Source organism: Poecilia mexicana, unplaced genomic scaffold (genome assembly GCF_051168715.1).
Source record: "Poecilia mexicana isolate PSO_F unplaced genomic scaffold, ASM5116871v1 scaffold_21, whole genome shotgun sequence".
NCBI lineage: Eukaryota > Metazoa > Chordata > Actinopteri > Cyprinodontiformes > Poeciliidae > Poecilia > Poecilia mexicana.
This window is the reverse complement of record NW_028263390.1, coordinates 16,150,450-16,172,363: the sequence shown is the minus strand read 5'-3', so window position 1 is coordinate 16,172,363 and position 21,914 is coordinate 16,150,450. Positions and strand designations below refer to the sequence as shown.

The following is a 21,914-nucleotide window of genomic DNA, read 5'->3' as shown; positions in this document are numbered from 1 at the left end:
CCAAATATAAGAAACTATTTGAACTATTTATGTAAATCTTCTAAAGAGATAAAATATTTGCTTCTTTAATTATATATATATATAACAATGCAATGTACGTTTTCTTTACAAGAGCAAAAAACTTGCATTGAATTCAGTGCATTGCAAAAATATTAATATTCTAAGTATGTCATTGGGATTTGCACATTTCCTGTGGTAAATCAACACAAAGTATTGCATAATAAGAAGTTAGATTGATGATTAGAAAGTGCGGGGAAAAACATATTGATTTAAACATGTTTACAAATAAAAGCCGAAAATATAGCATGTATATGCAAGACCACCTTCGTCCAGCTGCAAGCTTTTTGGGGCATGTCTTCCAGCTTTAGCCATTTAGAAACTAAATTTTTTTTTTTCAATTTTCCGCTTTGCCAAAACAAAAAAAAACGTAAGCTCAGATCAAATTTAATGGACAGTGTGTCTAAACATCAGATTTGAAGACAAAGATTTTAAATCAGATTCACGTGGATATGCTTTAAACCTTCATAACAGTCTCACGTATTTAGAACACAGGCTTCTTCTAGGATTGGCCTGTATTTAACCTCCCATCAACTCCATGTAGAAAATAAGTCCTGTATTGGTTCAGCTAACCTTTCTCTGCTCGTATAACAATCAGTCAGGATGAACCCACAAAATGTGCTCTACTGCATGCTAAAATCCCTCTCCATGCGACAGATTGTGACTCAGGTTTCGATTCTTCGTCAGCGTGCTTCAGACTGTTTGGTAGGTCAAAGGTTATCGTCCCTTTCTGTAAGAAAACCTTCTTTGTTGTTTTCGGAAATGCCAACTATCAATATAATCACATTGCATTTGACCTATAAGTCTTCAGGAAAAAAAAAAGCAAGGTGTGGTTAGTTTCAGGGTTTGCTGAAGGAGTTTCTTGAACATCTGCTTTGAAAAGTTCAAGACCCCTCTAACCTGAAAGGCAACCTCTGTGACTTTAAAATGAACAACAAAATTATAAAATTAATATCTGATAAATCTATTTGTGTGCTGCACTTTGAGGAAAACAAGCAATAAAAGTTAGGGATTGATAATAAATTAGCCATGACATGACACTAATCTGATTACATGATGTTCTGATTCCTTTCATTTAATTTTGGGGCAAATGGAAGCGATTTGCTAACACGTTTCTAAGAAAATAATATCTCCGGCGTTCTCGATTAACAAGCCCTAAATAACCTAGAACCAAACATAATGAAAAAGGAGGGACTTCACACAGTAATACTGAAAAACCCCCACCCAATGCTGACAGACAAGTCTGCTTTACCTTTGGCCTGCCACAAGGACGGCTCAGACTTTGGAACCAGGGCAGCATATCTGCAGGTCCCAAGCAGTCATATACTGTAAGACTGGGGACTATAAAAGCCCACAGACGCAGACATAATGATTAGTCTTCAGAGAAAGAGGGAGACTCTCCACATCCTGTCGGAGCTAAAGCCCATCATGTGGGGTAACAAGCTCTGCCTTTTGCTGCTTCTGGGCACCTCTACCCTAGCCCGTAAGTACGCCGCTCTCATGTCACGTTTAATAATGATTGAAATGTATCATTCATCGGTAGATAAAATTGAAATCAGAAATATTGGCTGAATTTTGTTATTGTTGTTTTTAAAAATTTGATGACCACAGGGTTTGCTGATAAAATTGTTAGGGTCAACTTAACAGCTCAACATCTATTTTTCTAACAAACACATAACTAAGTAAATAATTTTAGTGCTAAAATTAGATTATTGACCTTGCTTGCCAAGCTGAATTCCTGTCTTTGTTTTCAGAGCAAGATGTAGGAGGTTTGGAAGAACAGTCTCCAGTTTGCTTTTGTGAGTTGTCTTACTTTTTTGTTTGTTTGTTTGTTTAATCAGTTTTGTGATGAGACGTAACCGACTTATCGAACCGACAATGCATCTGTGTGTATATTATATTATATTATATTATATTATATTATATTATATTATATTATATTATATTGAAAACAAATGTTTTGTTATTATTAAACTTAAACATCACATTATTTAACCATCGAGAAAATTAAGGGTGAAAATAAATACACTTTTTGCTTTCCCTAGATTATTTCAAGAAGTCAAACTGATTATAATGTACTAAATAATGTGCATTATAATTTAAATAACTGGCTAGTTTTTACAGAATGTATGCAGATAGAAATATAAAATTGTTTTATTACTGCACATAAGCTTCATTACAGAAATGTTGCAATGTTTTGCTATCTGAAACTTTTGCAAAAATCCTAATTTAATACAATTTTTAGGTTTAATTCTTTTTACTGTAATTTATGAAGTTTACCTCTATGTAGAAAATCATTAATAGCAAAAAAAAGTTGATTTATACTTCACAAGATTTTAGTGTGCATATCAGAACATGCTACAGCGCACTAAGATACAGATAAGAAGGGAGTATAAAAATACGTAATTTCATATATATTTTTCCAAAACTCGTAATGTTGTAAGTTTGTTTTAATTTCATCAAATCCTAGTTTTAGAGTAGAACAAAATATGTTTACGAATGATTTTGTGAACAACACTAAAATCTTCTAACTGGGTCATTTGAACTGCTTTCAGTGGCCAAAAGATACAAGAACTTCGGACGGTTTGTGTACAACTATGAAGCTGAGACCCTCAACAGTGTAAATGGAGCATCAGATGACAAGAGTGGACCCAAAGTCTCCTGTACAGTAAGTCTGAAAACTTTTAGTTATAATTGGAAAGTCCAGAAACTAATTTTGCTTTTAACATGTAACAGAAGTAACAACAAAACTTTTCATTTGCTGCACAGGTTGAGATCGATGTGCCCCAGACGTGTCGCTTCATCGTCAGAACAACAGATTGTTCTCTGAGCGAAATCACTGATGTGGACCAGGAGGGGAACCCAGTGATTCGTCCGGCTGCTGGTTCAGAGGATTTCAAAGCTGCAATGGCAAAGTAAGTAAAGTTGTTATCTGTCAAGGAAAGATTTGTTTTATTGTCTGTATTCTTGGGTTCAACATCTTGGCACAGTCACCAAGAGATTAATAAAAGCTGATGACCCAAATGCCAGGGTGGAACTTAAAACCTGTACCTGTTGCCAGGAACATCTTGAAGGTTGCAGTGGAAGGGCACACCGATGTGAAGCTGTTCCCTGAAGAGGGTGAGCCTGTCAACATCCTGAACATCAAGAGGGGAATCATCTCCACTCTCATGGTGCCTGAAATTAACAAAGAGGAGACCAAAGAAATGGTATACAGATTTCTTCTTTTTTCCCCCTTATTTAATATTTCACTCTTTATAGCTTTCAATTATTTCATGCCAAGTGGAGTTGATGAAGCTTGTGACGTGGAGTCACGTAGAGATAAACAAGTTGCACAATGAGTTGATAAGGCGCCCCAACTCGGGGTGATAAATCCTGCCCTGTAATATCGTGTCCTTACAGTGACAATCTCCAAATGCAGGTCAAAGTCCGAGATAAGTTATCGCATTTTCGGCATCACCTGCTTCCATAATCGTTCAGGTTCATTGATTATCTGATTTAGGGACAGAGGGAACAGTTGCAATTAAACTCTGGCAACTTTGTTTTTGAATCCTCACTAAGCCTCTTGTCGTTTTTTTCAGCCCACCGTACATGGAGTGTGCTCCTCCGACTTCGCCATCAACCTCGGATCGGACGCCGCAAGTGAAGTGACTATCAGCAGGGATCTGTCCAAATGTGATGGCTTTGTAGCCCGCAGACAGAACACCAGCCCTCTGGCCCTCATTTCTGGCATGGTGAGAGCTCCTGCTGCCACTAGCTAATGTGTATATCGCCTATGTAAACTGTGCCTAAAGAACTAGTTTTGATCTGTTTAATGTCTTTTGCTTTCAGAGCTACCCTCTGTCCAAACTGATCAGCAGCACTCAGACGTGTAACTACAAATTTGACGCCCAGAAGAAGCACATGACCAGTGGATCCTGCACAGAGAAGCACATCTTCCTGCCCTTCTCATATAAGTAGGTTTTCCTGTTGCCTTTCTCCTTTTACTGTAATGGATGACAGATTTGAAAATACATAGCTTAGAAAATTATTCAAAAAATACTTTCCACATTTGATTAAGTACTTAATTTTTAAAAATCTTTTTTTCATTTTTACTATTGCTGGAAAAAGGAAAGAATATGGAATTTCAGCAGTAGTGAGCCAGACTGTGACGCTGAGGGAAACCTCCAAGATCAACGACAGAATCTTTGACCACAGTAAGTGCTCCGTCATCCAGAGCATTAATTTAAACAAGTACCAACCATAGCCACGTTTCTCTAGTATTTTAATTAATTCGGTTATAAACCTACGCAGATGAAGCTTTCAAACTCCTGCCCATGGATGTCACTGATGACAAGTCCCCGGTGCAGACCAAGGATGCCGTTATTGCCACAGTGCAGAAGCTGAACACTCTGTCTGAGACCAATGAGGGCGAAGAGCGCGCCAGTCTCTTCCACAAGCTGGTGTCTGAACTGCGTGGCCTGAACACCGACGTCCTGACCTCCAGTGTGAATGAGATGATGACAGTCTCCGGTATTCTTACCTGGCAAGCTCTGGTTCAGTGTGGCACCCCAGAATGCACCAGCGGCATGCTGAAAATACTCAGAAACTTCGACCATGCTGCATATGACGTCGACGCTTTTGTCTATGCCCTGGGAATGCTTTCAAACCCCTCACGCCTGATGGTGCAAGACATGCTGGCAATGGCTCAGTACAAACAGAGCAAACCCATCATGTATGCTCTGAGCAATGCAGTCAAGAGGTATGTGGGAGAGGCTGAACACTCAAGTTGTAATTTTTGCTGTGAATTAGTATCTAATCAGTTACTTCTTCATGTTTCTGTAGACTGTACAAAGCTGAGGGAGTCACCCCAGAGATTGCAGCTGTTTATGAGTACATGGCGTCCCTCCTGGGCGCAGACTGCGCAGGCGAGAAAGAGCTGAACTTCCTAACCCTCAGGGTAGGTAATCAACTTTGGACATGCCTGTCAAAATAAAGATGTTAAATATAAAAACTGACATTTACTCATGCTGTTCCATCCAGGTTGTTGGTAACATGGGAGATGCAATGGAGGCAGCTAACCCTGAAATTAAGAACATCCTGCTGAAGTGCATGAGACAGCCGGCTACCACTTTGTCCGTGCAACTGGCAGCCATCCAGGCCTTCAGGCGCATGTCCGTGACAGATGAGGTAACACCAATTTTTCTCAGCATTTCCAATTTTGTAGTGACTAAAAAAAAAAAATACAGCTACTTTGAAAATTAACCACCTGCTGTTGTTTTTGTCCAGGTCCGCTCCAACATCCAAAGGGTCAGCCAGTACCCCAAGGGTGCCGTACAGAAACGCCTGGCGGCTTACCTCATCCTGATGAGGGATCCTCAGGACAGCGATTTTGACATGGTGAAGAAGTTGCTAACCCAGGAGCAGAACACGCAGATCAAGGCTTTTGTGTCCTCCCACATCCACAACATCATTAGCTCAACTGAATCAGAGACAAAAAAGTGAGATTTTCTTATTCTGTGCTTTATTTTACTGAGGTACCATGAAGTGCTTTGCTAAGTAAACTAACTGCAATGTAAAAACTTTTTTCTTAGACTTGGTGACAGAATCCTCCAAGCTTTGGAGAACACTGACATTTCCACGCACCATGACTACACCACAAAGTCTCGCAACTACAAACTGGGCATTGCACATGAGAACACGGAGACCAGTATTCAGGGCAATGTCATTTTTGATCCCAACAACCAGTTGCCAAGGGAAGTCCTGTTGGAAACAACACTGAAAGCTTTTGGATACAGCTTGGATGTTTGGGAGGTAAATATAGCTCCCTGACCTGTGTTGGACATTTTTGAACAATCAATACCCATTCACCAGGACATATAAGCTAAATTTGCCTTTCACATAGTTTGGCATGGAGGGAAAAGGCTTTGAGCCGACCATCGAGGCTCTGTTTGGCGAGAACGGTTTCTTCCCTGACACCATTTCTAAAGCTCTGTACTGGGCCGAGGACAAGATGCCACCAGAGGTTCAAGAAGTTCTGGAAAAATGGGTTGCCCCCTTCAAATCAGGAAAACAAAACGTATGTACTTATTTGTGTTCAGCATTTGCTGCTAGCTCAGTTTGCCTGAAGCACATTGTGTAACAGAGTTGCTTTTCTTCCTAAGGTTCCAGAAAACCTTGTGGGCGAAATTGTTCGCAACTTCAACAACCTGCTGAGCAATCTGCAGAGTCAAGAGTCTCCAGAGGCTATGGCCTACCTGAACATCATGGGAACTGAACTGGGTTACATCAAGGGCAATGATTTGAAGTTCATTATTGAAAATGCAATCGTCAATGCAAGAACTTTCATGCACCATTCCAAGGTATTGTTTTGTACAACAGTTTTCAATATTTTCTAACATAGCTTTAGGTTTGCTCCTAAACACAACAATCCTAGAGCTCTAAAACTGTTTGTTCTTCCTTTCAGTTTAACCTTAATAGGTTGTCGAACTTTGACACAGAGATGTTTGCACACTACATCTTCATGGACAACAAATTCACCTTGCCAACAGCATCTGGTTTGCCCATGACATTCGCTCTGTCAGGCACATTTGCTCCTGGTGCCAAAGGAGGTCTTCACATTGCCCCAAACATGGTAATGCTTTTAATCCCTGTTCTCCAAAATATACTTTTTCATTGCCATTTCATCTCTTCTTATTTTCATTTAGCACCTGCATACTTCAACTGTAGCGTATTTGTTGTTGTTACATATTTTAATGAGCTGTGGATATATATGTGTTCAAATCTCTTAAAAATGATCATTTATTAGAGTTGATTAGGACTGGACTCTAGGAAAGTAACTTTAAGTCATTGGCTTGTTATGACATATTTTAAACTGGCACATGTTTGGCATGAAATGTCTTGATGTAGATGCCAGCATTTCATTTCCAACATTGAAAAGATACAAAATACCAAACGATGAAACACAGAATGAGGAACCCTCTCAACAACATCTTAAATATACTATGAAAGTTCACTATGGTTGTGGTTACAAACAAGCCATTGCTAGGAAATTGTATAATATCTGCTTCCATTCACAGAAGGAGCTGGTCTTCAGTCCCTCTGTTGGAGTTGAGTTCATGACCCGGATGGGAATCCACTTCCCTGAATATGTTGCCTCTGGTGTCGAACTGCACACCAACATGTTCCACGAGAGCTCCCTCAAAGCCAAGATCACCATGGAACAGAACGAGCTGAAGCTCTCCATACCAGCTCCAAAGGACACCACAAAGCTCTTCAGAATCAGGTGACTGTCATAGTTAATAAAATTTATGACTTAAGCATTTTAAACTCTACAAGTTAGTATTACGTGTACCGTGTCACCAAGTGATACATTCCAGGTCAGTGTTTTTGGTGACTGAACCTTTCCTGTTGGTTTTCTTATTTTGTAGCAATAAAGTTGTGATTGTGGATGCTAACAAGGCCACAAGGATTCCATACAGACAGGGCGGATCAAAGTGCAGAACTCTCTTCTCTGGAATCAAATACTGCACCAACATGCTTTACTCCAACGCCCGTGACAACAACGCTGCTCCCTACTTCCCCCTGAATGGAGAAACAGCGTAAGACACAGTTTGGACAACCCTTGTTTATCATTTGCATTCGCATACCACAGTACCTAAAATTTGTTTTTATGATTGTTTCTGATTTAGGTTTGCCCTTGATATTGAGCCTGCAGAAGATATCTCTGAGTACACAGCCAGCATTGCCTATGAACTTCTCCGTGAAGGAACGGACGGCAGCCAGCGCGTGGATTCCATGAAGATGACCCTGAGAGCTGAGGGTATGATTATTTTGTTGAAAACTTTACATGAGATTCTGCATATTTGAACCAATCAAAAATAAAGAGAATATGATTTTTTTTATAACTTCAGGTGCTAAGCCCACAGAGGCTACAGCTACCATGAAGTACAACCGGAATAGGAATGTCTTCACCACTCAAATCCAGATACCTGACATTGATGTTGAGGCTGGGTTTAAGATTGGCTTGGCAGATAGCAGTGCAGAAGGCAAATCCCTCACCATCGAGTTCTCCAACAAGAATGTGCCACAGCTATCCCTGATTGGCCGTGCCAAGTGAGCAAACCCAACCTCCAAACATTCACAACGTTGATTTTCATTTTGATGTGCACGTGTGACAAATTTTTGTTTTTATTACTCTTTGCAGACTTCAGGCCATGGATGATGGGTTGCTCCAGGTTCAACTTCTTGTGCCAACGCTGAAAGTTGATGCCACCCTCGGAGCTACTGTAACCAAAGCAGATGGGCTCACCATGCAGATCAAGAGTGATGTTAAGCTCCCAGAGATTTCCTCCATGCAGGCGATCACCTTCAAATATGGTAAAAATAAAATAATTTTAAAAAAAAGTTCACTGGTCATATTCAGAGAAAGGTAATTTCAGATTGCAATCCTAAATTTGAATGTAAAACTATATTTTTGTATATTAGGTGAGAAGGAAACTGAGGCCTATCTGACATCCAATGTGAATGCTGACACAAAGATCCCAGTGCACTACGCTAAAGCCCTCCAATCATGGCTTAGTTTGGTTGCTGAGGACCTCTTGGAAAAGAAGGTTGTGAAGACTGACATGAAACTCCGTCATATTGTCAACAAAGGAATTGAGGTGAAAAGAATAAAATCCTACTATAGTTTGCTTACTTCAAGTTTCTATGTAATGTCTACATATTGACTTTAATCTTTGCTTTGTATGTGTTTTGAATAGGCCACCAACATCTGGATTGACAAAATGTCTGAGGATTGTATTTACATGAAGACTCTGATGAACAACATTGGCAATCTGGAAATGCCATCAGTGCCTGAAATCTTATTCATGAATTTGTAAGTAACTTTACATGAGCATGTTCACAAATACAGTGTCATAAAAAAAGTATTGTGTTCCTTTTGCATTTCTCTGGTTTTGCTCTTTTGTCACACCTATCAGTCTTAGATTATCAAACCAGAGATAGCCTGATATGAATGATAAATGTAATTTTTAAATAATTTTATTTATTAAGAGATAAGAGGAGTTTTTTGTGGTTCAGGTTTGATTACTGCTAGAGCTGTAGAATGATTAAAACTTTTAAATATAACATGTCTGACAACAGGAAGAAGGCTCATTGTCCAGGTCAAGAAATTTAAGAACAAATGCCAATGTTGTGGCACTCTGAAATTAGCTTTCTGTATTTACTGAGGTCGTCTTTGTCTGATATTACAATTTACTTGATGATCAGAAACATTTAAGTGCAACAGACGATACCTGCATCTGCATTGTCTTGAATAAATAAAAGTAGCCTCCCTATGTATGCTTGTGGTTTAACATGTATCCTGTTTTTAATGTTTCACCAGTGAAAGCAAACTCAGATACCAGTTCAACCTGAACCGTTTCATGATGACCATCCCTCTGCCTCTCGGTGGAAAATCTTCTGAGGAATTAGGCCTTCCACTTGTTGTCAGAATCCCAGGCTTTTTTGTGCCTCAGCTGCAACTGGAGGTTGACCCACGGGAGATCCAAATTCCAAGTTTCACCATCCCCTCTGAACATGATCTCACTCTGCCTCTGATGGGACTGTTTGAAGCCTCTGCCAAGGTCAACAGCAACTATTATGACTGGGAGGGACTGATTACAGCTGGCAATAACACTTCTGAGTCTCCTGAATACGTGGCTAGGTTCAGTGTCATGGCTGAAAGTCCAATCAAACTGCTTTCCTTCTCAACTGAGGGTAATTAACATGTTTTCTTCTTAAATAAAAATAAATAAAACATTGGCTAATTTTATAGAACCAGCATTAAAGGTGACTCTTAACTAACTACTTCTTTACCAATTTGCTTTGTTTTAGGTGCCACCAAAATCACAGACACAAAAAGGGAAACTATTGAAGTCACACTCGATGGATCCCTGTCACACATGCTCATAAACACACATTTCAGTGTGCTGGAAAGCATTTCTGTCAAAGACAATGTACTGACAACAGGTCAGTACAGCATCTCTGCTAATGCTGCTCCAGTGGGTCTTGACACATCTTTGACTATTACCACCCAGTTCACTCTTGACTCAAACACTTTCCTTGGAGATCTTAATACAGATGGCAGTATCTCCATTGGGTCAAACATCGCCACCACAAGTTATCTCCACACCTTCTCTATTGAGCCAGCCAAGAAAAAAGCAAAAATGGACATTGCACTGATGGTAAAATCTAGCCCGATGAAACTCTCTCACAAGATTAAATCAACTTATGAAAATGACGAATTTCTGTTTGAATCAACCACCAGCATGGATTTTGATCCGGTTGAGCACACCACAAAATTCAATGTTAACTACAAGGATGTCAAACTTACCATCCAGTCTGACTCTGTGACCAGGGCTCTTGAGAGGATGATTCGTAACCAGATGGCGTTCTCCATGTTTGACGGACAAGCTTCCCTTAGAATTGAGAACCAAGCTGAAGACACGCAGAACCGTGTGTACTCCTTGCTTACTGGAACAATGAACCCGTCTGGTTTGGAGATCAATGCTGATGCCTCCATGAAGATCTTCTCTAGCCTCGCTTCTCACAAAGCAACCTTGTCATTGAACACAAATGGCTTGACCACCAGCTGCACAACAACCGCCCAGCACAGTCCATTCACATTTGAGAATATTTTCCATGGTGGAATTGGCGCGCCAGGTGCCACGCTGTCTCTTAAAACAAAGGCTACCATTCAAGACAACACGGCTGAGCTCAATGTTGAGGGAAAGCTTTCAAGCACAGAAGTATATCTCAACAGCATGTATGAAGGCAGCCTGTTTGACATCAGTGGGCGGAACAGGGTGAACCTCAGGCTGAACGAAGATGGGCTGGTCTTCTCTAACAACATGGTTGGATCCTTTAGGGAGATTAGGACCGAAAACACCCATTCCCTGTCTCTAACATTAAGATCTTTCACCCTACAAACCAAAACAGACAACTTCCTTGACAAGAGCAACTCCTACATGCATGACATCACAGTCAACATGGAAGGCTTTACAGCCTCAGCTAAGGTGAAAAATGAACTGAAAGTGATAGGAGTCAACTTTGAGAATGATGCCAGATTCAAGGCAGAACCCTACAACGTGGAGCTGGCTGGGACACTGAAGGGAAGCTTCTCAGAAGAAGAGCTCAAGCACATCTATGAAATCAAGTTTGTTGACTTAGTCCTGTCTGCAAAGTGCAATACCAATGGAAAACTCCTGGGATCACACATGACACATGCCACTGACATGGAAGTTAACGGTCTGACTATCAAGTTTAGTAATGTGGCCAACTTCAACTCACCATCTCTTCGTGTGGACAGCACAGTTAAAACCACTGCAGCACCCTTCACACTCAATATTGATGCCATTTTCAACTCAAATGGTGAGGTGTACCTCTTCGGGAAACATAGTGGTGAACTGTACAGCAAATTCCTCCTGAAAGCAGAACCAACAGAGTTTGCACAATCACTTGAATACAGAGCCTCAACTAGCCATGAAGTGACAGACAGACCTACCGTGAAGACCAACGTGAACAACAAACTCAACAGCTTACTAAACCTGGAACAACAAGTGGTCACATTGGAGTTGACGTCCGCTGTAAACGAGCACACCTTCAGACAGATGTTGAGTGCCTCTAACAATCCAGAGAGAATTGCTGTTGATATGAAGGGAGAAGTCTCAACCCCCCTCTTCAGCGAGGCCAGCCAAGATTACGCCATCTCTGGATTTGTGAAGTATGACAAGAACAGTGAGAGCCACTTCATCCAGATCCCATTTATTGAGCACCTTCCCACAGTTATTGAGAACATGAAAAGCACAATGATTAAGCTGATGGACCTCAGTATTGAGATGCTCACAGAAGTCAACACCAAGTATGAGATCAGTGCTAAGTTTCAGGCCAAAATTGAAGAACTAAAGGGAGCAGTTGACAGTTTTGACTTTAACCTCTTTGTCCAAGACCTGAAAGAGTTTATAGCATCAGTGGGAAATTTAATCATCAGACTAACAGACCAGCTCCCTACTGACAAAGTTATTAATTTGCTGACATCTATCAAGGATACTGTTGGAGCTGAACTGAAGAAATATGACATTCCAACAAGGGTTAATGCAATTTATAACAAAATAGAAGAGTTCCTCTCCAACTATGAGATTGAAAAAATAATTGGGGCCATCATGGATGAGGTTGTAAAAATTATGAAACAGTTTCAGGTCAGAGAGAAGCTTCAACAAACATTTGATGCTCTCAGATCAGTTGACATCCAGCCTCTGCTTAACAAGTTTATGGTGCCTGCAAAAGAACTTTTGAATGAGCTTTATTCCTTTGACTTCAAACTGTTTATTGATGATTTGAGTGACTTTTTCACAAGAACAATCGAGAAAATTAAGTCCGTTGATTATGATTCTCTTGTGGTGGAACTGAAAGACAAAGTGGCAGAGATGACCAAGATTCCTTGCTTTGGGAAACTGTATAGTGGATTCAAAGTTACTTCCCCTCATTACAACCTCATGACCATGGCTGAGCTGGAGAACACCACAACTGCACCAGCCACACCAGAGTTTAAAGTAAGCCTGAACTCATGGGCTGATTCTACTCTTAAAGTGCTAGACTTCACTGCAATTGCTTCTGTACATTTTGCTGCTCCCGAAATGAGCCGTCTGACCATCTCAGAATCCATTAATGTTCAGCAGTCATCTTTCACTCTTGACCACAAGGGCACAATGAATTTTTATGGCTTATCAGCTCAAGCCTCTGGTGAAACCACCGCAAAAGCGACAACAGAGCTCTATGTGGCACAGCTTGTCAACAGTGGATTCTTTGCTCTGGAAAATGGATTTTCTGCCAAAATGGACACTGCCTACAAACATGATTTCAAGTTCCCACCCCTCAACATCCTCAGTGAAATGATGATTGATCAAAAGACTGTCTTTGGACTTGAAGATGGCAGCATTCATCTTACCTTTAATAACTTGTTCAATGAAAACTATAGAATTTGGGATTTCTCAGATGAAGCAAAACACAAGAGTGACATCAAGATAGAAATGGATCTCCAGAACACCAAAGTGACTCTCACTGGTGACACCAGTAGCAGTCTTTTAAATGTTAAAGAAAGTTTTGATGCTGATATCAGTATTTTCCGCCATATCCTGATTGATGCCAAGTTGGAGACTGATACACCTTTCATTAAGGACAGTGTGGCAGAGCTTAAGCTTCATGCTAAGACTGAAGACATGAAAATTGATTTTACTGCATCTCACAATGCAGAACTGGTTGGCAACATTGAAGGAACCCTTTCAAATTCTATACTCACTCTGATCTCAGCCACAGAGTTTACATTTGATACTAAGAACAAAGGAAAGGCCAAGATTGTTCTTCCATTCAAGCTTTCTGGAAAAGTTGACCTCCAGAATGATATTGACTTTACTTTGAGCTCCGAAATTCACAGAGCAAGCTGGACCAGTCTGGGCAGGTTTAATCAGTACAAATACTCACATTTGTTCTCCATGGACAATGGTGACAGTGAAATTACGATCCAATCAGAAATCAATGCTGAGGCAGATCTTGAAATGCTGAAGGAACCCATCACTATTCCTGAAATAACTCTGCCATTCCTTGACATGAGGACACAGAGAGTGGAGAGCTTTTCTCTGTGGGAAGACACTGGCCTGAACAACATCCTGACCACAACTCAGCAGACACTGGACATCAACTCCAAACTCAAATATGTTAAGAACCCTGAGACAATCACAATTAACATTAATCTGGATCCAGTCATCCGGGCCATTAATTCCAACATGCGGGCCCTGCACAAGAAAATGCTCATAGGCAAGGATAAGGCTGCCACCATTCTTGCTTCATCTTATGACAAAGCAATGTCAGAGTATGAAAAATACAGCATTGAGTTGCCAAAAACCATTTTAATCCCTGCCTACAAAGTCCCAGTGATGAATGTTGAGATGTCCTCCTTCACAATTCCCCTGCCTGATGTCACACTTGTCACAATGCCCTCGCTGCATATCCCATCTGCACTCAGCAAGCTGACTGTTCCAAAAATCACTCTGCCCAAGGTTCAGAACATCAAGATCCCAGTGATGGGTGATCTGACTTATGAGTTCTCAGTGGTAACAGAAGTGATCACACTTAAAACTGATGCCAGCATCCTCAACCAGGATGGCCTCAAGGCCAAATTTGATGCCTCCTCAATATCTGGGTTTGAAATTCTGACTGGAAAGATTGAAGCCAACACCAATGTTAACACAAAGGGAGAATTTAAGGTGGCCTCTCTCTTTTCTGTACAGCACTCAATGCTAGAAGGAAACCACGAGAGCACCATCATCTTGAGTTATGAAAATGTAGAAACATCTGTGAGCAATGCAGCAAAGATCAATTTGCCTTCACTCACTATGGAAATCAAGCAGGAAATTAAGGGAAATCCAGTAGATGGCCTTGTTGTCTCCATGTCCACACCTTCTGCAGGACTCATTGGTGTACAGATGCAGACCAAGCGGCCAGCACAAGTAAAAGCTAGACTCTATGGTCGCTACCCGGTAAGAGAACATATGTACATTTGCTCATTAATAAAAGCTTATTTTCTGTTCACCTAAGATATATGTTTAATTTTTTCTTTTCTAATTTTATGTTTTTGTTCATGTTTGTCCTCTCAACAGACTGAACCAACAACAGACATCAACATCTGGGGTCTCAAAATGTCTGTAATGGACTCCGAGAAGCTGAATCTTCAGACGACCTGGAATATGGAGATACCGTATGAGATGATGCTGGGATTGAAGAAACAGGTGCCAGTATCCATGGAAATGGTCTCCGATGCCACTGTTAAGATGAACAACAAGATCAACAGGCTTGTTAGGAGTCTCAAGGGGTCATTTGAAAAGTTAAGAAGGCAGGGTAAAGCAGTGTTCAAGAAGGCTGTTGAAAAACTGTCTGATGTTACTTCTTCTGACTTTATGACAACTGTCACAGATAGGACCGTTCTGATTCTCAAAGAGTCCCAGAAGAAGGTTGAGCTTGTTCTTGATGCTGTGATTAATTTCTTGAGACACACCAAGTTCCAGATCCCTGGCTATGACCGAAGGCTCTCTGGACTTGAGGTCTACCAGGAATTCAGCACTTTTGTTGCTGATGTATCTGAAGAGGCTGTTGAGAAGTTCCCTGAGTACTTTGCCACCATCTTTGCATCAGTCTTTGATCACATCCAAGCCGTAGAATTCACCATCCCTGGCTCTAACACCATTGTCACTGGTCAAGAACTTTTCGATGACTTGATGACTGCTTTGAGGAAAATTCAGAAACAGCTGATTGTTAGCATAAGGAAACTTGGAGATATCCAACTGGACGACATCATTAGGAAATCCTCAGAATTCATGCAGTTTATTGTTGAACAAAGTGAAAAGTTTTTCCAAACTCTAAAAGCCCCAAATGTTGAGAACATCTCCAGCTTTGTGATGGATGCATACCGTGATGCCAAGAACTCCGATTTCCTGGCCAATGTTGTCAAACGGGTTGATGACCTGCACATAATCATTAAGGAATATCTCAAAACTGTGATTGATAAAATCCACAGCATCATGGCTGATATGTCAACTTCACAGCTTAGAACAGACATCCAGTCCTGGATTGACTTATCCGTTAAACGCATCAACGCTTTCCACAACAGTGTCATTAGGATCCTCAAAGAAAAAAGCAAGAATGTTGAATCATATGTGAGAGTAAGTGACAGGCAGATAGAGATTGACATTCCTTTACCATTTGTTGCCAAATTCAACTAACTCACCAATACAACAAAACCCACAAGCAAGTACCTGAATTAACTACCATTCTATCACAACCAACCAACTCAATAGTTAATTTATTGTCATAAAAAAGCTAAACTCTACAGTCATATGGATGTCTGTTTTTAGTATGAGTCTTTGTGCTGTTTTTCTGCATAATTTTGTTTTTTTTTCATGGTGGACTAACAATTTTCTGATCCAACTGTGCATCCTTTGTGTCTTGTACTATTTAAACCCTATGTGGCCACCAATAAACTGTTTGTACTGCATAAATCTCTGAGCATTTCTTAGACCATGCACTGTGAATAATCTTTTTAATTCAGTTTATGTCTATAGCACCAAGTCATGCCCATCCAGTTTGTTTCAATATAAACTAATCATGGAGATCGATTCAAATCCACAGACATTTCAATCAAATTTTAGAACAATAATGTCCGATTCAGTTGGTCATAAAAAGCCAATGGATAAAAAAAAAATTGCATACAGAAGCCCAGTCGATTACTCTGACACTGGCTGTGTTGTCATACTGAGCAACCATCTGAAGATAAACTCCTGCCTTTTAACAGGAAGAAACCTGCAATAGACATAGCCTTGGTATCATCATATGCAAACTGATGGTTAACAGAACAGAAAGTGATCACAGAAATAACAGAATCAGAGCTCAGAGTGCTTTTGCTAGAAAACAAAAATAAAACTGTTTTCAGGAAAGAAGTCTAAACACAGAAGCAATGGGTCGGTAGTGTCTTTTCTGACAATATGCAGACTCAGACAAAGGTATGCATATCCGCTGAATCTTTTCATATTTAACCAATTCACAAACACAAACTGGGAAATATTCTATAATAGACAAGCACATCGCTACCTGGAATTGCATATTGAAAGGAAAAAAGAATACATTGTTTTATAAGCTTTTCTTCCGATTCCACAAAAAAATAAAATATATCTGTTGCAATCATTCACCTTAAAAAGTCACATTGTGAATTATGTGGAAAATTCTGGGAAGAAAACCTGTAATAGGCTTTTAAAGACTTAAGAGGGAGGCAGAGATCCAGCAGGATAATGACCGTAACCATACAACCAGAGCTACAAAAGACAGCTTTAGATTAAAGTATAGTCAAGTGTTACAAACCCCAGACCTATCCAAATGAGAATCTCCGTTAATAATTGAAAGACCTTTTGTCTGTGAACATCACCCAAAATGTGGGCAAACCTTTGTCTCTAGTAGTGCAAAACGGGTGAAGAAAATCCCAGAATATGCACAGCTGTCATTACAGGGGAAAAGTGTGGGTTCAGAAAACCATGTACCATTTTCTTTACACTTCATAATTGTGTGCTACTCTGTGTACTGGCCTACTATGACATAACCTTATATTGAAATCACAAGTATGTAGTTGCAACATGATAAAATGTGCAATGTATGAAGACTTTTGCAAGACTTTTGTTGAGAAATTTTAACTTGTTGCGACTGTAAAACTAAAATGGGTTTTGTTTTGGATATCATAAATCAGAGTCTACAGTGCACTCCAGCCACTTGTCCTTTATGCTGCCCCCATGCTCAGGTCTATATTTAGTCAAGACTAAAATAGTATCTGTGGCATTCACAGTTCTTCTCGTGAAACAAAGTGGAAGAAAGACATGCACAGCGTCTCCTTGGAGACTGCTAATAGAAAACAAGCAAAAGAATGAACTATTTGCACTATATTTGAAAGATAAATTATTCTTTTATGTATTTCACATTAGTAATAATAGCATAAAAATATCATGAAACTATGTTTTGCTTCTCAGGTCTATCTTGCTATGTAGATTGCGTAAGGAGTGTTACCGTAAACAATAAATTAATTTTTTTTCAGTTTCTTTTTCCTGAGTCATATTTACAATATTTAAGCTGATAATCCTAAGTATGAAATAGTCAAAATATATCTAGAGATACAAAATTCAATAAATCAAACATAGTTCTTTGTATGTTTCAGTATATAATGCAATGTTGATGTATGTGTAATTAACATGATTCAAAGAAGTCAAATTCAAAAGTTCATGAAAAATCACTTTATTTAGATTTTCACTCTTTCCTTCTTAACAGGCACCATTTTCTCCTCACAATATATCCAAAGTGCCATTCTAGTACAACAAATACCCATAAATAGAAACGTCTCGCACGTTCATGTTGTCCTTCTCCACATTTTAGCAAAAATAAAGATTAGAAAAACCTGCAGCATTCGATCTGTGTTAACGTTGCTGTAAATCAGAGGCACATCAGGGGGGCCATTGTGGGAAAATCAAGCAGTTCAGCACAATGCATTCCTGTTGTGTAGGTCAGCAGAAAGCCCAGCAACGGAAGACAGCGGGGAATGTGACTTTTACACTATTGTGTCTCTGGTTAGATTCAGAAAACACTCACTGCTTAAACCCTGGGACATGCCGGTTATTTCTTATTAGCAGAAATAGGATGCATTTCACAAGCTTTCTCCGCCTAAAAAAAAAAAAAAAACACGGAGAGAAATTTCCTGAATCACCAGAACAGCAACAGTGTCAGTAATCAATGTAAAAAGCTTTTATTTGAACAAGCACTCCCACGACCACAAAAGAGGACAGTTACACAACATGTGGAGTAACAGATGAGCTGAACTTATTTCACAACAACCGAAGGTTAACTCAGATACATTAAATTCTATCCCACGAGCTTTCTGACCAAGTCAATTTAAGGTACATTCATAGTCGCAATGGAAGATATTTAGATTTCTGTTTAGTGACTTAAAATACTCATGATGCAGTTTAAGTTGTTACAGCAGGTTTATCGATTCACATTTAATTTTGACACCTTTGTACAGGCTGGTGTTACCAGAGAAAATATCATCAGTCTTGAAAAACACAAACTGATACACTGAAGTGCTTTGTTAATGTAAAGTACTATTTAGCTGAACCCTCCCCCCATGAAAAAAACAAAACAAACCTGGATTTATGACTATTAAACGAAATCGCGCCCTATACAAGATGCCAAATCATCATAGTTTCTAAATAGGAAAGTAACAGAATAATCACTCTGAAAAGCTTGGCTTTAGCTACTGTATACATAATTTGGTTTAACTGTGCTATAAAGTAAACAGGATTATGTACCGACTAATCAATATGACCAAAATCTGAAGGCATTACTGTAAACTTGACACTAGCCCTTTACAGAACAGACCTTGGAAAGAGTCAACTATTTTGCCCTTTTTTGTTCAGGAACATGATGAAATTGTTTTTTTCCTACCATGTTACATAAGAACTATTAGACAAACATGCCAAGGGCGTATATCGTACCTGGTTTGGCAACTAACAATTTAAAGTAGAGCTTCATGGCACATCTGAAATCAACATATCAATAAAGGAACACAGAAACACATTTTTCTCACTTTCCACTTTGTTTCCCCATCATCACCTCCAACCTCTAAAGCTTCAGTGTCTGAGTTATTAAGATCTTTGTGCAGTGCAAGAATAAAAAGTCAATTCAGGTTACCCAATAAAAAAAAATAAAAAAAAACGCTCATCAAAAAGCGCAACATCAATACTTGGCACCTGAAATTATACTGCCTGCCAAATAGTTTATCTAAACACTATCGCACACACTAGTGCAATGCAATCACAATACAATATACCGTCAAGCTCTAATTAAAAATTAAATTGAAGTAGAATGGGACCGAACAACAATAAATACAAAGTTATGGAGGGGTGAACAGACATGAAACCCTCTGAAGCAGCTCCTTTATATACTGTATGTGCTTTAAAAGACCTTTGGTAAAGTAAGCTGTAAGGCAATACTTACTGAACTAAGCATGGATCAGTTACTGATGTCAGGGTATTAAAAAGTAAAAAAAAAAAACAACATACACACCTGTACCCACCAAAATTTGTCAGTACTTTCCTATAATTCAAAGTCCTCTTGAATTGATTTCAGACAAAGTGCACTGGCTGTATAAAACCCAAGAGTAATGCAAAGCTGTCCCTACCTTACATGTTTTTCTACAAACTCCTGCTCAGCTGGTTGAACATTTTCTCATACTTGCAGAAAAGACAAACTAGTTATGAGCTGGCTTGCAAATACATTTTAGATTTCAGTTTGATAGTGTTAAACATTTTCATTTAGTACCACAAAACCTGGCTATGTGCTCTAATACACCCAAGAGTAGTACAAACTGGTCAATATGACCACTAAGAACCATGATTTTATGAAAAGTAAAAAAAATAAAAATAAAAATCTATTAACTCTTAAGAAAATTTAGGTGTTACCGTTGACCCTAAAGCTGCTTAAGATAAGTGAAACAATCTAAATTCTGGGGCAAAACGCAGTGTAGTTCTGCGCAAATCACATAAAACAGTCTACCTATTCTCAGCAGCAAGACATGCTAATCCTTCATTAACAAAAAGCAACAGAAAACTTGTTCAAGGCTTTTATCTGGTTCTTGTGTGCCTCACCCACACTGTCATATAGTCACCCTGGGCAACTCTGTATATCAAAAACACAGATTTTAGTTGGGGAGGGGAGGGGGGAACCCAAACCAACATAAAAACTAAACTAAAAACACTATACAGAATACCATATTAATTCCTTTGAATTATAATGATTACGGTGAAGTGCAATTTCACAAACTCGACAGATATGTTGCAATACAGTTCAAACATAAATTAGAGTGCAGATTTTCGGTGAAACAGTTAATGTAAAAAAAAAAAAAGAAGAAAAAAAAAAAAAGAAAAAAATACTTTGAAACATAAAATTAGATCAGTAAAGGTCTTGGCTTGCAAGCCAGTCTCAGGTAAGGCCAAACTCAGTGAGCAGAGGATAAACTTCTCCAAATATAATGAAACAATTGGTTGGTTTGTTGCTTTTCGAACAGATGAGGATCATGTGACCCAGAACGAAGATGCTCAAACCAGTGCATTACACACCAACACCCGCATGCAAGCGTGCTCTGAACAATGTGTTTGCAGTCACTTGTTTTGGTTCGGCTGACAGCATGTCCAAACACAGACCCCGAGCGGAAGGAAACGTCTTGTATGCTGCAAAGGTCCTCCAGTCCTTGTAATCCACAGCTGACTCACAGCATCACACAGCATTTGAAACAATCCCCCGGTGTGGAGCGTTTCTGGAGGGTAGCCCGTGTTGCGGTCTCGAACACCTCCCAGATGCCCTCTTTGGTCCTGGCGGAGCACTCCAAGTAGTCGTACGCACCGATGCGCATAGCCATCGCACGACCGTCCTCCGCCTTCACGGGCTCTAGTTTCATTCGGGAGAGGTCGTTCTTCGTGTTCTCGTCGTTGCGCAGATCTTTCTTGTTGGCCACCAAAATGATTGGCACGTTCGGACAAAAGTGCTTGACCTCGGGGACCCACTTTTCGGAGATGTTCCCCAACGAGTCCGGGCTGTCCACGGAGTAGCACATGAGGATGACATCAGTGTCCGGGTAGGAGAGTGGGCGCAGTCGGTCGTAGTCCTCCTGTCCGGCCGTGTCCCACAGAGCTAGCTGGACCTGCTGGTTGTCAACCTCTATGTCGGCCACGTAGGTTTCAAACACAGTCGGGACGTAGACCTCGGGAAACTCGTCCTTGCTGAAAACGATCAGTAGACACGTTTTCCCACACGCGCCGTCCCCGACAACCACAAGTTTCTTTCGCTGGACAGCCATCTGGGTCGCTTCTTGGGTTTTCTTTAAACGCGGCATCCAAAATAACGTCTGGACAGTCTTTCGTTTCGGGTCTGCTTTTAAACTCGTCCAGGACACTTATTAGGCTGGATCTACCAGAAAATGTCCTCTCCAAACTCCACAACGGCCTTGTCTTTATAAAGCGGGGCTGGTTTCCTAAATATAACGATCCAATCGGAAATAAGGAGGTGAGATCATAGTTTGTAGAGGAAAACCTGATTGGATCTCATTGGCTTCTATTGAAGAGAGGAGGGACAGAATCCACAAGGACCCACCCAGTTGACCGAACTATATTGTTAGGGTGTCGTTTATTTATCAGTTAAGTTAGTCACAGTTTTGAAAAAAAAATAGGACAAAATTCATAATATTGTTTTTTTTATCA

The 21,914-nt window shown here is 39.9% G+C and overlaps 2 protein-coding genes across 2 annotated transcripts; one reads left to right on the top strand and one right to left on the bottom strand.

The window, feature by feature from the left end:
* Window positions 1–1,354: 1,354 nt before the first annotated feature.
* LOC106924036 (apolipoprotein B-100-like) lies at window positions 1,355–16,127 on the top strand. The gene is made up of 26 exons (XM_014997513.2): window positions 1,355–1,540; window positions 1,812–1,856; window positions 2,613–2,725; window positions 2,827–2,972; window positions 3,119–3,266; window positions 3,639–3,791; window positions 3,889–4,013; window positions 4,168–4,253; window positions 4,351–4,798; window positions 4,882–4,996; window positions 5,080–5,226; window positions 5,326–5,537; window positions 5,631–5,850; window positions 5,942–6,115; window positions 6,201–6,398; window positions 6,503–6,670; window positions 7,116–7,321; window positions 7,467–7,637; window positions 7,728–7,858; window positions 7,950–8,151; window positions 8,243–8,415; window positions 8,524–8,699; window positions 8,799–8,914; window positions 9,422–9,795; window positions 9,913–14,612; window positions 14,733–16,127. The coding sequence occupies exons 1-26, from the start codon at window positions 1,426–1,428 to the stop codon at window positions 15,849–15,851; spliced, it is 9,981 nt and encodes a 3,326-aa protein (XP_014852999.2). The 5' UTR covers window positions 1,355–1,425; the 3' UTR covers window positions 15,852–16,127.
* A 1,758-nt stretch (window positions 16,128–17,885) lies between these two features.
* Window positions 17,886–21,639, bottom strand: LOC106924038 (rho-related GTP-binding protein RhoB). The gene has a single exon (XM_088002122.1). It carries the CDS (start codon window positions 21,548–21,550, stop codon window positions 20,927–20,929), a length of 624 nt encoding a protein of 207 aa, XP_087858248.1. The 5' UTR covers window positions 21,551–21,639; the 3' UTR covers window positions 17,886–20,926.
* Window positions 21,640–21,914: the final 275 nt, after the last annotated feature.